General features: G+C 41.5%; 3 protein-coding genes across 5 annotated transcripts; 2 read left to right on the top strand and 1 right to left on the bottom strand.

Moving 5' to 3' along the window:
- The first annotated feature begins 426 nt into the window (after positions 1 to 426).
- On the top strand, positions 427 to 7,564 carry pgfb (placental growth factor b). 2 transcript variants are annotated; one of them, XM_061302066.1, is made up of 7 exons: positions 427 to 854; positions 5,593 to 5,629; positions 6,279 to 6,487; positions 6,556 to 6,635; positions 6,870 to 6,899; positions 6,991 to 7,053; positions 7,130 to 7,564. In XM_061302066.1, exons 1-7 carry the CDS (start codon positions 786 to 788, stop codon positions 7,149 to 7,151), a joined length of 510 nt encoding a protein of 169 aa, XP_061158050.1. In that variant the 5' UTR covers positions 427 to 785; the 3' UTR covers positions 7,152 to 7,564. The 2 variants fall into 2 exon arrangements, with proteins under 2 accessions (XP_061158050.1, XP_061158051.1); XM_061302067.1 differs by having other exon boundaries at positions 434 to 854; positions 6,282 to 6,487.
- Positions 7,565 to 7,967: 403 nt separating this feature from the next.
- Positions 7,968 to 11,421, top strand: cipca (CLOCK-interacting pacemaker a). 2 transcript variants are annotated; one of them, XM_061302073.1, is made up of 4 exons: positions 7,968 to 8,166; positions 8,809 to 8,926; positions 9,415 to 9,584; positions 10,171 to 11,421. In XM_061302073.1, the coding sequence occupies exons 2-4, from the start codon at positions 8,821 to 8,823 to the stop codon at positions 10,897 to 10,899; spliced, it is 1,005 nt and encodes a 334-aa protein (XP_061158057.1). In that variant the 5' UTR covers positions 7,968 to 8,166; positions 8,809 to 8,820; the 3' UTR covers positions 10,900 to 11,421. The 2 variants fall into 2 exon arrangements, with proteins under 2 accessions (XP_061158057.1, XP_061158055.1); XM_061302071.1 differs by having other exon boundaries at positions 7,969 to 8,147.
- Positions 11,422 to 12,783: 1,362 nt separating this feature from the next.
- On the bottom strand, positions 12,784 to 13,773 carry zdhhc22 (zinc finger DHHC-type palmitoyltransferase 22). Its single transcript, XM_061302074.1, has 2 exons — positions 13,218 to 13,773; positions 12,784 to 13,144 (listed from the first exon to the last, which is right to left on the bottom strand). Exons 1-2 carry the CDS (start codon positions 13,771 to 13,773, stop codon positions 12,873 to 12,875), a joined length of 828 nt encoding a protein of 275 aa, XP_061158058.1. The 3' UTR covers positions 12,784 to 12,872.
- Between the last annotated feature and the right edge of the window lie 845 nt (positions 13,774 to 14,618).

The following is a 14,618-nucleotide window of genomic DNA, read 5'->3' as shown; positions in this document are numbered from 1 at the left end:
TGGAGCTATTCGGCCCCGTTGAAGGAATGCCTGGAAGCCCACAAGGCTTCGTTTCGTTCCAAGGTTTGTGCAAACACTGAAGATTAACTCGATGTGTCAACAGTAATGGAATCCCCCCTTTTTTTTTTGTCTCTGAAGCCCAAAATCACTGAGCATCCCGGAGCCACGGGTCATCAGTGAGGCTTTCAAAATGTTTACCTGCACCCCCCCATACATGCCCCTCCCTCTCTTAAATAGACACTTAGCATAGTCAGCCAGCCAGTGTAAATCACCTGCTGTGTAGTCTAGAAATCAGGAATAAAAAAAAAATCCTCATTTGCAGCATCGGGTGTGTTTCCATAGCTCATCATGTGGCAGTTTGCATGGAGGGGCTGTGCAAAACCTAGAAGAGGAGGAGGAGGAGGAGAAGAAGGAGGTGGTCAAGGAAGGGGAGGGGATAGAAGTGGTCAGTCGGTGAATAAGGTACTGAGAGCCAATTAGAGCCGTGAGAGTCTTCAGGTTGCAGGACTGCAGCTTCAGCGTTTTGACTGATTTCCGAACGATTTATTAATCATCATATTATCGCCAATGACTATGATTGGTCAAAACGAATCACTGTGCGGATTTATTCTATAACCACGGCACCTCCGTTTTTACGACCTATATTCAATTTGTGCACCGCATTCTGAGTAACGACGGCGAATTTTACTTGGATGGGTCAGAAGTTTCCCCGTTCAGCGTCACACCACTTTTTGGGGGTTTGTTTGTTTTGGATTGATTTATTCTGCTTTTGAGGCGGATCCATCATGAACATGAAAGTGCGCTTGGTGGTCGAGGCTGCGCTGGCTCTTTATCTTCTGTTTGCACCTGCACAGGTAAAGCGACTCCTGTTTCGTTACACTTGCAAAGTTGATTGCGAACCATAATGCGTTCATTCATTGTGTCGGTGATATTTGTAAAGAGAAAAAAAAAAGGGTTTTAATCCAGTGAGTAATGCAAACTTAATTGCACGGTGCTCAGTCACTTGAAGCAGAAGGAAAAAAAAGTGACCCACTTTTGAATTTTGCAAGGCTTAACAAATACAAACAAATTAAAATAGTCTTTTATAAGACGTGCGTGTTTTATAAGCCACTCTTATTTGGACTTTTTTTTCCTATGATATAATGATATGATAATCAGAATTTAAATTCGGTTTCACTACACATGAGTTTATATTAATAATACATAATTTTCGTCGATGTATTTATCAAATTGTTCTTATTAACATCATTACTATTTTGCTGGACTGGCTGAAAAATATCAGGAATATATTATCTTTTTGTTGCATGGTGTTTCCACAATGACTTGGGGTGGGTTCAAAGTTTGCACTACTATAGTTCTTCCTTTGCACCATGAAGTGTTAAAGCATTTGCAAACTGACATGAACGTTTTGGTTGAGTTGCACCTGCAGCTGCACCCTTGTTCAGGGAAAATCAATTGAAATTCGATTTCCTTCTCACTTTTCTTCATGTATTTCAAAACATGAAATGAAAGTCAAGTCATAGTTTTCTTGTCGGTACTTGTCTTTGGTAGAAAAGAAGTGATTGTGGCGGTAAGTGGGAGTGTGAGGTCGTCACAACGTATCCCATGCTGAAAGGGAGTAGTCTTTCAAGAGGCTCCATCAAGAGACTTAGAGTGCATTGAAGAACAGAGTTAAAATCACTTCTCGAGAAACAGTGCAGCTGTTGCGGTCCTGGGAGTGGGAGTGGAATCAGCACATCGCCTCTAATCCTGATAATCAGCTCACAGCCTGCTTATAGTCAAAACACAAGTGACAAAATCCAGCGGCCTCAGAATGTAGCAGATTAAACGGCCCGCCTACTATGATGATTGACAGCAAATTTAAAGTGGTTCAACATCTCGCTCGGATCACACTGAGAGACTGCTTGTTATTTCTTCACTCAAAGCTCTTTTTAATCAGTCATGCTGGTCACTTATGAACCTGACTGCCACAATATCCTCTGGCTGTTTTTGTTGAGGGAAAGAATGTCTGTTCTATAGTGTCAAGATATAAAAGACAAGTATTGAAAGAGGCGGGATGGTCTGATAGGGTCAATAGAGGAGATTTGCCATAATTGCTGCAATGATATATAAATATTTTATTCTGATTATTACCATGCAGTTATTGGGTTATCAAAAGAGGCAGAAAGTGGTGAATTTCTGACAGGTGGCAATTTTCACCACATCCAGCAGATGGTGCTGTTGTTGCTTTTTCGTAATAAGTGATTTATATTTAATACAGAACGGCCAAATTAATTGCAAGACTTGACCGACATTTCCAATGGCCTGTGAGACCTGCGAACACTGCCTAGCAACAAGAGGCAGAGAAAAATCATCCAGTCGTTAGATCGTTTTATAATGGCTCTTGAATGATTTCTATTGTTTATACAAAAATTAAAAGGCACTTTAGACAGGAAGAGGTTCCTACAGTGCATTCAATATTTAACTATATTAATCAGATAAATATGACCAAAATCCAAACTGATCTATTTATTTGATTCTAAATCCTCACTTGAGTTTGAATCTAAATAACAAGCTCCCAAGAAACAGCCGCTTCCTTTCCACAAAACAACACTTGAATTACACACGCGTGTCTGTTTGTGTTGATGTTGTGTTTTCCCTCCGTCTTGTTCATGTCAAGTGTGTGACATCACAGTTGCACAAGTTGTAGTCCAGTCCTTTGGCAGAGGCAGCTTTCTTAAACATCTGCATAAGCAACACATCTCTACGAGTGTCTTGTTTTCCTGCCTGTGATTTTTGCACAGTGACCTACAAGCTGCAAGGAGTGGCAATGTTGTGGTATTTCTCTACAGTTGTAATGTCTCGACCCTGGGGACAGTCGCAATCAGGAAATATGGATTTCTACTTCCTCCGGCAGAGAAGATGGAGCGGTGGCGCTCGGGGCAGCCGTCTACTCAGCAGGCTTTAATCTCCCATCTGGATGTAATTTAGTGTGGTTTACACAGGGAGAGCAGCGTTTACTGTAATGGAGACCACAATTACCACTGCTCAGCCTTATCTGGAGACCTGTCGTGTGTGTTTGTGTGCATGTGTGTTTCAATCGGACAGTGCGGTGCGCTTTGGTCTGTGTTCAACATCTGTACATGAATTAATGGACTTAGGCTGAGGAAATTGTGTTTATAAAAAACATTTATGTGGATTTTACCGCTTTCTGTCGCTTATCCACTGATTGCTTTCAAGGTAATTGAAGGAAAATGATTGTTTTTAAAGCAGTGATGCAGATTGCTTTATTTCAAGATAGGACGTTATAACACTGATTATATTTAGTGTTACCATTCGTGGCTTGACTTCTTTTTACCAGACGACTTGCGCATTTAGCATTAGCTGCCCCACATTGTAACCACAAAGCATGGAGCGACCCCCCCCGAGAGATCCATCTGGTCACTGTCAGACCTGTAATGGTCCTGCTGTCACCTTGGGTGCCCCCACCTTGTGTCTACACAACAGAAATCACTGTCCTTTTCCAGTTTGTAGTGAATGGATGCAGTCGACGGCCTGCAGCCCCTACGAGAGCCTTTCGAGTTAATGTTATGGTCATGGTGTCGCTCATCTGGCATCTGCTTCTCGAAGAGTGAGGAGGGGCTCGGTTTCTCACTCATCTAACGGCCCCTCTGTTTGTATTCACTTGTTCTGCTTTAGTGCTTCTGCTCCTGTGTGGTCTGATGAGTAAAGACTCAAAAGGGTTTGGTTTTTAAAGCAGTTTGGTGTGGCTATCTTGCTGGTCACCATCTAGAAAATGGAGAAGCTATTACAGGTTAACTATGTGGGAGAGGAGCGTGATGGCCAGAAAGAGTCCAGGGTTGCACCGACGTTATTGCGACGGACAGAACATAGTCCGAGTGATGCAAGTTTCTCATATGATACCAAGAAATGATGTAACTCCTTAACTAAAAGCCTTCTTTGTCTATTTGTGCTGTAAATTGATGGGTAGGCCTGCTCTTGTTATTTGTGATTGACATTTTCTGCAAACCCTTCCATCTGCTTCACTGGAGCTGACAAACACCAAGTCTGAGAACTACATGCGGGAAGATTGAGTCAGATGGAGTGTTCTGAGGGATCCCAGTTTGTGATTGCTTCACATTGACAATGTATATCATTTGTCTGACAGATTTAGTCTCAATAATATGTTATCCAGCCAACTCTCCCTTTTTTAGTGATTACATACTGTACAAATAACAGAGTGGTAAACACAGGTTGTGAAATTATGGCTGGATAGAGATCTTATTATTTTGATTTAAAAATGGGCAAGGTCAAATTTGTTTTAAAGGTTAGATAATCAAAAATGTTGGACCAATAATAGAAGGTTGCTGTGAGGCAGTTCATAGTGGAGTGACGCATGAAACCAAGAAAGTCAACAAGTGTTTAAAAATGTTTTTAGTACTCTTGAACTTCTCACACTTAGTCAAATAAATACAGTAAATGCTGTTAGGAGAAACCGAAACGTCTACGTGACGCTCCTCATGCAACTTTCTTAATCTGCCAGTTTTTTGTGGGCCGCTCCTCTGCTCTTAGCCACGGGAGGTGCCAACGATTCTTCCTCGTCATGTCAACCCTTAACCCGTAACCAAGGTCAGAAAATCCTCACCGCATTCAAAACAACCGCTGCGGACTAGAGCCAAAAAGTTCTTGTGATGTGGCGGAGTCTCAACCAAATCTCCTGAAAAGGAGCGAAGCACATCATATGCTAATTAACCCTGGAAAAGGATTTTAGACATCAGCTTGAGTGAATCTGACGTTTAACAATAATTGAAGCTGTCAAGATCTTAGTCAGCCTCACTGATGACTTTGCATTTTAGCTGCATGAGCAAGAAGAGAGCAGCTCTGTCAATACAGGCAGGCCTGAGATTAAGTGGTTGCCTGGATCCTCTTGTAGATTCGAACATTACGTCCATCACAGATGAGTTGTCGATAAATGGACCTTCCTGGAACTCATCAAGATGATGGCTGTAGTTTAACAAGGGGTCCTGTCAAATCCTGCTCTGTAAAGAACAGTGTTACGGCAGCAGGACATTCTTTTTTTAATCGCATTGTCTAAGGAAAATGCGCTGCACTGACAGATGCTATCCTAATTTTGCTTCATAACAGGAAGAGGAAGCATTTTGGACAGATGGTGTCAAAAGCAGCAGCATCACGGAAATTCATTGTCTGTCTGGTCACTGTTGTATAACTTGCTCTATAGTAATTGTATTTATGTGCCCTGATAGTCAAGTTCAGCAGAAAAAAAAGATAGTGAAAGCAGGTTAGCCAGTCCAGAGAGTCCCATTTTACCCAGAGGGGATTTCTCTTCCCCAAATGGCGTCAGCCAGGGGATCTGTGTTTTCACAAGCAAATGAAAAATGAAATTTGTTTATCGTGTGATGCTGGGAACATAAATGGCTTGGACCATGAATGAGAAGAAAAAAAAAAAATCTCAGTTTAATCCACTCATAAACTTGATCATATTATATGTATTTATCTATTTATTTATTTATCGTTAGGCATAGAGGAGAAAGTTGCCTAATTGTTTCATATACATCCAAACAATCTTTTGAATTATAATTTATTCTCTTCCAGAGTCTCCCCGCATTGAGCGTAAACAGCACAACCAATGGTGAGTATTTTCTACTTGTTTTAAATGCACACTCAGTGAAATATTTTTACACCTTAGACGATTTAATAGTCAATAAACAGTAGAATTAAGTGATAATCAACGTGTAAGGATTCATGACTCGATTTATGTGATACTGACTTAAGATTTTGAAGTTCATGCCTTCCCTCATCCCCGGATGTATCTCCAGCCTTCCCCCCATGTCTGCTTTTATAAACAGCTGTTGTAGTGTCAGGCTCGGTTCTGTAACCTCGGAGGTCAAAGCAGTCCCAGAGGTGCCTGCGGGGCAGCTCGGCTCCAGCAGGGCTCCCTTCATGGCCATATTTCTCATGTTTATTTTCGCTCCCTTCTCTGTTTGGTCAACTATAGTCGACCCTGTTCCTCTCCCTGTGACTCTGCAACTGGGACACTTTTACACACGTTTACCTCATGGGACTGTTTACTGTACGTTATGTAAATATTTGACTACTTGGCTTTTCTTAATTTGTAATTAAGCTAAACTGCAAAAGATCAATTGTATGTACTGGTAAATCTATTGCCGTCAAGCTAGTCAAGTTTAAATACAGTGTGATCTGAAATGATGACGGCAATATGTTCGAACAGGGTCTAAGTCGAATTGTCTTAATGTTAGCGTTGTTTGTAATTGTGCAAGCAGCACCCACGGTGTTGCTGTTCCAAGACGTGTGGGCTCGGAGCCTGTGCCGAACCATTGAGAAGCTGGTGGAGGTGGTGCAGGAGTACCCATCAGAGGTGGAGCACCTCTACAGTCCTGCTTGTGTGCCTCTGGTGAGGTGTGCAGGCTGCTGCGGGGATGAGAAGCTCGAGTGCCATCCCACCCTCACCACTAATGTTACAATGCAGGTAGGACCGGAGCTCAACAAAGAATGGTGGCTGTCCTCTTTACTCCTTATTTCCATTATTTTCTCCAGCTGCTGAAAATAAGGCCGGCAGAGCTTGGCGAGGAATATGTTGAGATGACCTTTGTGGAGCATCAGACATGTGAATGTAGGTAAGAAAAAAAGGCAACATCATATCTATATATATATTTTTTAAATATACTCTCACGGGACAGATCATTACCAGCCAATCACAGGGTGCATATAGACAAATAACTATTCACATTTACAAACAATTTTGAATCTTCATTTTGTATCCAGCTGTTGAAGTAGCCTGACTAGTGTGTGTGTTAAAACATATACTTTGATGTTTTGCCTTCATACTAATTTTGAATTTTGTTCCTCAGAGTCAGAAAACCTGTTGGGAAGGTCGAAAGGTAAAATAATAAATACGGTTTAAAAAAAACATTTTTTTTTAAAGATTGTTTTTTCCTTTAGGGAGTTTAAATAAATGTTTCATTGCTGCAGGAAAAGGCAAAGAGGAAAAGGACGGAGGAGAAAGGAGAAGCAAAAAACAAAAGACTGTGACAGGTGAAGGCCCAAAACAATAGAAACAATTCTGATGGCTGATCTCCATAAAAGACTCGCCTCATGTCATGTCGTTCAGGTGCCACATCCCTCGAAGGTAACTGCAGCAGCCAGCCAAAGCCCTGCTGCAGTGTCGCTCGCTTTCCAGCCCACTGACGGCATCAAGCGTCTCTTTTCGCTCTTCTTTCAATGCTGAGTGTGCAGCAGGAGACTCCAAACAGTTGGGGCTGTTGTGAAGGCATACCCATTTGGTGATGAGCACAGTGTTTGTGATGACAAAGTTCAACAGAAAATGTGCTTTCATTGCTGGAAAGCACGCTGTTACACACGGTTGACACAAAGGACACACACCTGGGAGCCAAGTGCAATGTTGGAACAAACAGACTGATTACACTTGTTATCACTGTATCAGGTATGATAAATGTTACATTTCTTTGGTATTTAAAAATTGTTACTTGTGTTTAATATCTATATTTATTGACTGAAATACCAGAATAAAAATGGACCAAAAATACTGTTTTGTCCAAACCTGCTTTGACTCATAACTGCATTATAAGTCAAATGTTTCCCTCTAGTGTCCGTAAGAACAATTTCAGTGCTGATGAGAGAGATGGACAGAAGACACATCAGCGCACTGAGGGTTAATCTTCTGCCTTGTGGCTTTTTGGGGAACTATGAATAATAATAATAATAGTAATAATAACAATAATAGTAATAATAATAGTAATTATCATTATTATTATTAATGATAATAATAATAATACTTATTATTATTTATAATTACTATTAATTATTATTATTATTGTAAAAAAGTAACCGCTATTATCCAACATTATTAGTTATTGTAAAAAAATAAAAAAGTAACCACTATCTTCCAACAGGGGGCAGCAGGGAAACACAATAGTAAAGTTTGGAGCTATGTAGAGCAAAGAAGAAGAACCGGAGCAACTCCGTCGCATGACGTCATTCTACCATAACAAGAAAACAGGGAAAGGCTGAATAACAATACCTCAATAAAAACAACAACAACAACAACACACACATACACACGTTGCCTGGGTCTATTGCGTGTCTGCTTCGAATCCTGAGTCTTATTGGTAAGGCTTATAATTTGAGGTACATGATTACATAGATGTTATTGTCCATCGACGCGCTGGTTGCCACGCCAACTATATACGTGCTAATATTATCCTACGTGCGTTGCAAATAGTTTAAAAAAAGTTCAACTGCAAAGCCAATAATGTCCAATAGACATATTGTTTAATGCATGCGATTGCGGTGGCTCTGATGGTTTGCCTGAAGTTTGCGTTGCTCGCTAACGTTAGCAAACGTCGCAACAACGCGCTGGCACACCCCCAATTTGGAATCGTAGCACACGTGACTGTAAAATTGCTTTTTTTGTGAATATATGCGAATGAATTATACTGCGTTTGTTTACCAGATTGTGTTTTTCCTCGATATGATGAATGTTCATGTTCTGTTTATGTCACTGACGTCACTCATTATAATTTGCATGATTTAAAATCAGCGTCATTCTAATATTCGACGAATCTGAAAATTAATTCCTGCTTATAAATAATTACCAAACTAAATTGTTTTGAGTTTTGTTTTTTTGTTTTGCTGATCAATTACTGTTTCTTTATTTACCAAACAAATCATGGGAATGATTCCAGTGATGATTCCTGATGAGACAAGCCAAAAGTCATAACAATGTTTTATGTTCATCAACTTTATTCAATTCAATTTTATTCTCTACAGGGTGAGAAAAACATGAGCACCTTTAGGCAACCCGTTCAACACCGGACATCCTCCATCACCAGGGTAACACACCATGCCACATCAAAACAGGATTTGGAACGAGATTCGGGATTCTCAGGTTAGAATTTTGTTGTATTCTTGTTTAGATAACAATTATTCAATATTTTTGCTCTGTGTTATTATACCATCAAAATCTGGAGTAACTTTGAGAGAGACCGCACTTTACTGAAATGCACAAGCCACAATGGGACAAAGTTCTTGTGACAATTATTGTAGGTTTTGCTTTCATCAACAGAGTGTTACCAATCGTGTCCACTTGTGTACGTTTTTGAAAAGGAAAGAAAAAGGTCAATCACAATCAGAGCGGGAGATCAAGGACACGTTATGTGTCTTGTGCTAGGTCAGTGAGGTCGGTCTTAAATAACGAAAAGCAATCACCTGCACTGGTTGAAACCTGATTGGGTTGGTGGTTGGCGTTGGTTTTTCCCAGAAAGCCTCAAGATGCTAATCTACATCTGCCGAGAGTGGATTAGGGTTCTCCCACATAAAGTGGTAACATTAACCTAGTCAAATGTGACGAGCTGACTTGTTTATCATCCCCTCCAGATGCCAGCTCTGAGTACCTGAGTGCGGTTGATGGGACTGACTGCGAGGATGCAGGCAGGAGAAGGTCCACGGTCAGCCAGGACACGGCCGGACTGCAGCTTGCCGTGATGGGAGGCTCCTACGCTGGACTTTCCCCGATGCTCATTATGAATAATTTTGTCCTCAATCAGGTAAAAGCAGCATGACCACAAGTATCTATCTACCTATGGCAGCAGATTTGGATCAAACTGGCATTGTATTGTGAAGACTGATACTCAATTGACCTATTTGATACTTTTATGCTTGTCCATCTGCCACAACTGAGATATTTATTATGTAGGTCTCAGTTTTTATTGATAATTTTATCTCTATATTTTGTCTTTCCGTACTGCCGCTCGATGACCTAATAATCATTTACAGGAGGGTTCATTTTGTTATGTCAGTATCGATTCTCAATCAAGCAGTTCATGCTTAAATCCTCAAGCCGTGATTTGATTGCTCCAGCAACACTGGACTTCCTGGTGGTGTGCGTTTACCAGCTTGAAATGGATTCTGGTGCGATTTCTCTGACCGTGTGGGTTCTTTGGTATAGTGTGCATGTTACCATTTGGATCCTGGACCACATCAGGAAGCGTGTAATTCAAAAGCGCCAAACTGTGAACACAACCTTCGTTGTTGAAGACATTTGACATCCGATTCCAAAAGTTGATTAAATCTCAAATGTCGTATGATCTTTTCTTCTACTCATAGTCGATAATCTTTTCATATTGTTTTTAGCCATCGCAAGTGACTCCAGCTGAGAAACAGTGGGGCTTCCACTCATCTCTTGATGTCATGCCTCAATCTCAAATGCTTCTCCTTCAACCTATGATGTCACCAAAAACAACCCTTGAAAATCTCCCGCAGTCCAAAATGTCCACCCTCAAGACCTACCCCAGAATCGCCCCGATCCCAGCGGACACACCCTCAAAGAGGTCAGGATCTTCTAGAATGAGGGGCAATTCATCTTGGGCTTACGACCAGCGACACAGAAAACATGGCAACAGGCAGCACGCCACCCCTGACCGAGAACCTCAGGTTCCCAGCAAATCCGCCTTGTCCAAGTTTGACGTATCAAACAACCAAAGCCCTGTGCCATCAGAGAGCTCAGAGCTTCTTCATGAGAAGTGTCTTTCCCCAGTGACAGGGACCTCCGTCCCCCCCAGCACATACCACTCTAGGACCGACCTGGACGACAACCAGCTGTGTCCTGACATGAACTCGGACGGCTTCTTGGCAGAGAGCAATAAATCGAAACGTTTCAGCAATACTTACAACATCTTGAGCAACTCCGGCCTGTTGGGCATCACCTTGCGCACCAAGCAGCTGATCAAGGACAACAAGCGCACCCAAAGTCAACTGCAGCTTCTTCAGGAGCATACGGCGCTCCTGCTGGAAGCGCTGGGAAGTGGAGACCCTCAGTTGTGGACTAAACTCCAGCTCTGTCTGCAGGACTTTAATAAGTAATGCTACATGGCTAGCATTTGCTAATGTGAGGAGCCAGAATGTCACCAGCCTTTTATGTACGCTTTCAATTGTATTTATTTTGTTACTGCTGTATTTGTGCTATTTCTTTTTTTTTTACGCTTGTTTTTGAATGTAATGACATCATCATACTATTATAGCTAAAAAGCATATCAGACTGTGCACTTTAGAATCTTGCTATCTGCTTGCTTTTTTTAATATGTAAAACCGAATGGCTAACTGTGCCTTTCGTATGTGTGTGCTTTATTAGAGCTTGAATTAGTGTCCTAGTTCGTCAAAAAGTAAACATCAAGCCATACGGTACATGGGTGAGTTTTAATGGCAAGTTTTATATATATTATACAGTATTTTGTTTATTTAGACAGTCAGTTGCATTAAGATGTTGTCCTAAACAAATCTGTCCTGTTTTTAATAGAAACAAATTGTACTTTTCTTTTTGTGAAGCTTGCCTCTTGTTCAAAAGTCACCTTGACCATTGGTCATAAAACTTGGTTTGAAAAGTCATTTATTCTCTGTCCATTTTGATTCATCTGCGACTCGATTAAATTCAAGATGTAACCTTACATGGTGTATCTCCTGAGTGCTGTTAAATTGAAGACAATATTATAAGCACTTGGGATTTACATATTTACCAACCACACACAAAAACCTTTGTAAGACTTAAAAGTATTGGATGAAATGTTAAACCGTCAAACAGTAGCTGCTTTATACCAATGGAAAGTCCTTAGTATTAGCAATGTACAGCAATTGCTTCATCTGTGGAGCCATTGTGTATGAAGCACATAAGTATGACATGATATTATGGCACATTGTGATTAATACCCTGGATAATATCACTGTGTAGCCAGCCCATCATCAACCAGGCTGCCACATTCTCAAGAGCAGACAACAATGTTGCGTGGATGTTTGAGGATCACTCTCGCCTGCTAGCCCTTGACACCGAATGTAAGAACTGTAAAAATACATTTCCTGAATGTGCTTTGCTCTGTGCGTGGAGGAGCATTCAAGGAATAGGCAAAGCAAGGAATGTTTGTGAACCTAATTTAAATATTGCCTTCTAAAACGCACCTTAAAAGACAAATGGATACTTTTATGCTCACTGTGTATGGCTCCTCTCCTTAAAGGAATGTAGGGCAAGAAATACACGCAAATACAATGGAACCTCTGAAGTTGAGTGGAAAAATACCAGCAAATTTGTTTTGCTTTTTAAATGTTGTGATGATAAACATAGAATAGGTAATGAAACCTAATACTGACAATGACAAATGTTTGACTGCTCAGTACAATATCGGCAGTACAATAGATTAAACACTATTAATTAACCTAGCAGTTATTTACATAAAGAGCATGTACCCGTAAGCATAATGGCTAATGAATAGCCTGAAAATGTCTAGAGAAACTTAAATGGCACATTTTATTTTGTGTACTAACATCGTACCCCCCCCCCCCCAAAAAGTCATAATTGCCTATACATGCCAAAAGATGGTGGCAAAGGCTTACTTTTGTCTAAATAAAGCTCCTCAGTCACTTAAAGAAAAAGCAATAGTACAACACTTAGCTTTGACTAATGGATTAAAACAGCTTATTAAATTGTGAGTAGTGTTGATTTATCTTAGCTGGATAATTTAATAATTAATCTCTATTGTAAATACGACATTACTTTTTGTTATGATATTAGAAAAGCACAATCCTAGTAAATTTGTTCAGCAAGAAAAGTATTTTTGATCTAGGAAATAGTAGAATTCTGTTCCAGGGTCAATTTGTGACACCAGAGAACCTTTCAAAGTCTGCTTTTGTGCAATTTTACAGGTTTTGCAAAAGTCTGGAGAGGTTCCACTCAATTTTGCATGTATACAATTCGCCTTACATTTATTCCAACATGTTTTTTTGTTTTTTTTCTTCGTGTGATCTATTGGATCTATTGGCTGCTGATAAATGAATAATAAGATTTCTGGTCAGTCTTGCTTGAGCGCCTCCTCAGAGCACATCTGGGCTGTGTGCACCGGCAGAATGAGGCCCAGCGCCCAGTTGGAGCCAAACACATCCGTGAGGTTGCTTCTCCAAGGGCTGCGGTTGTCCACGAGCTCCCCCCTCTGCATCTGACACCAGGTTTGGCCCCGGGCCACCAGCAGCACCTGCTGGCAACAAAAGCCCGCGCACACCAGCCCGATGCCCAGCCACACATAAAGCATCAGCACCAGGAACAGCTGCAGGCCGGAGATTGTTCCTGGATGGAAAGGTAGGAATTCCGTCATACGGCATCACAAAGTGGATTTGTTGATGGAAAATAAAAAACTCACCTGTGAAGAAGTAGCCAGTGGAGAGAGGCAGAAGGGTCAAGAAGGTCAGCGGATTTTCAAAAGAGATGGAGTACTCCACTGTGAGGAAGGCCACACCAAGAACCAGCGAGTACAAACACGTGCACGAGGTGTAGATGCAAAACATGATGAAGTAGCGCATGTTTTTGTTCCCGATGCAATTCCCGGTGAAGAAGCAATGGTGATCACGTTTGAGTATAACTTTCTTGCACAGTTTGCAGAAGTGGCGGCCATTCAGGAGGTAGTGCGCGTCCACTTTGTCCGAGCAGTGCGGGGAACACACCGGGACCGCCGTCTCGGTGGCGCTCGCAGCAGGGTAGAGGATAGTCATTGTGTAATTCCCAAGGGCGTTGAACATCAGGAAGAGGAACAGGAAAGTGTGAACAGTTGCAGACCCTCCTGGCGACGTGTCGGCGCCGGGGAAGATGGTTGGCATGAAGAAGCCAAAGTGCAGGATGAAGGTGACCACTGTCGCTGTGAAAAAGTATGCAGGGGCCACGGCGTTGAGGAGCCTCAGTTTGAGCATCCGGGTGAACATGCCTGCGTCGGAGAAAAGTCATTCATCTTAGTTTCTGCGATTTACTGTTTTTCATTAGTGGAACCTCTGATTGCAAAATTTAAAAAATAATTCCAAATTTAATTTGAATATAATGATTAGAATTTAAAATCATTTAGTTTGCTAAAGAAATAAACAAGGGAGGGAGAGAGAGTGAGTCAGCGAGTCAAGTCTCCTGCAGGAAAAAAACTAATTGGACCAAATTGGGTTCCCTGAACCCTTAGAGGCCACAAGTGGAGCAAAAATAACTCGCCCTCTGCACGGTGCTCTGCTAACCTACAACTGAATTGTGTTTGCGTGGAAGGTGAGAGCTTTGCTCGTGATTCAGAGACTCGACATGGAAACACGGGGATGACCCACGGCATGCCCTCTTCAAAAAAACACCACCCACACTTAACACACTGACAAACATGGTCTTCAACCATATATTAATTATTTAAACATCGTAATGACGTCATTAGTGTGATTTTAAGTAGAGGACAAAGAGAAGCGCGATGATGGTGGCGATTATGGGATAAGAATGGTCGTTATACCTGCAGCGGTGGGGAGCTGTCCTTTCAGCACCACGGAGCTTCCTACGTAAAGTGCAGCGGAGCCTCGCAGACCTCTAACTACTCGCGGCACGCTTGCGCCTGCCTCCATTGCCCTGCATCGCCTCCTGCTGGTGGGGATGCCTCGGTTTAATACTTTTTCCCTTTTTTCTTCCATATTTGCAAAGGTGTCTATTTCAAAGATAAATTATATTGGCCTACATATGTTACACACTCATTCATTTTAAGCCTCATTGATGATTAGCTGGCCTGATCACATTAAAAAGCACCCACCCA

Source organism: Syngnathus typhle, linkage group LG16 (assembly GCF_033458585.1).
Source record: "Syngnathus typhle isolate RoL2023-S1 ecotype Sweden linkage group LG16, RoL_Styp_1.0, whole genome shotgun sequence".
Lineage (NCBI taxonomy): Eukaryota > Metazoa > Chordata > Actinopteri > Syngnathiformes > Syngnathidae > Syngnathus > Syngnathus typhle.
Note: the sequence above shows the minus strand (reverse complement) of the source record. Positions and strands in the feature narration are given on the sequence as shown.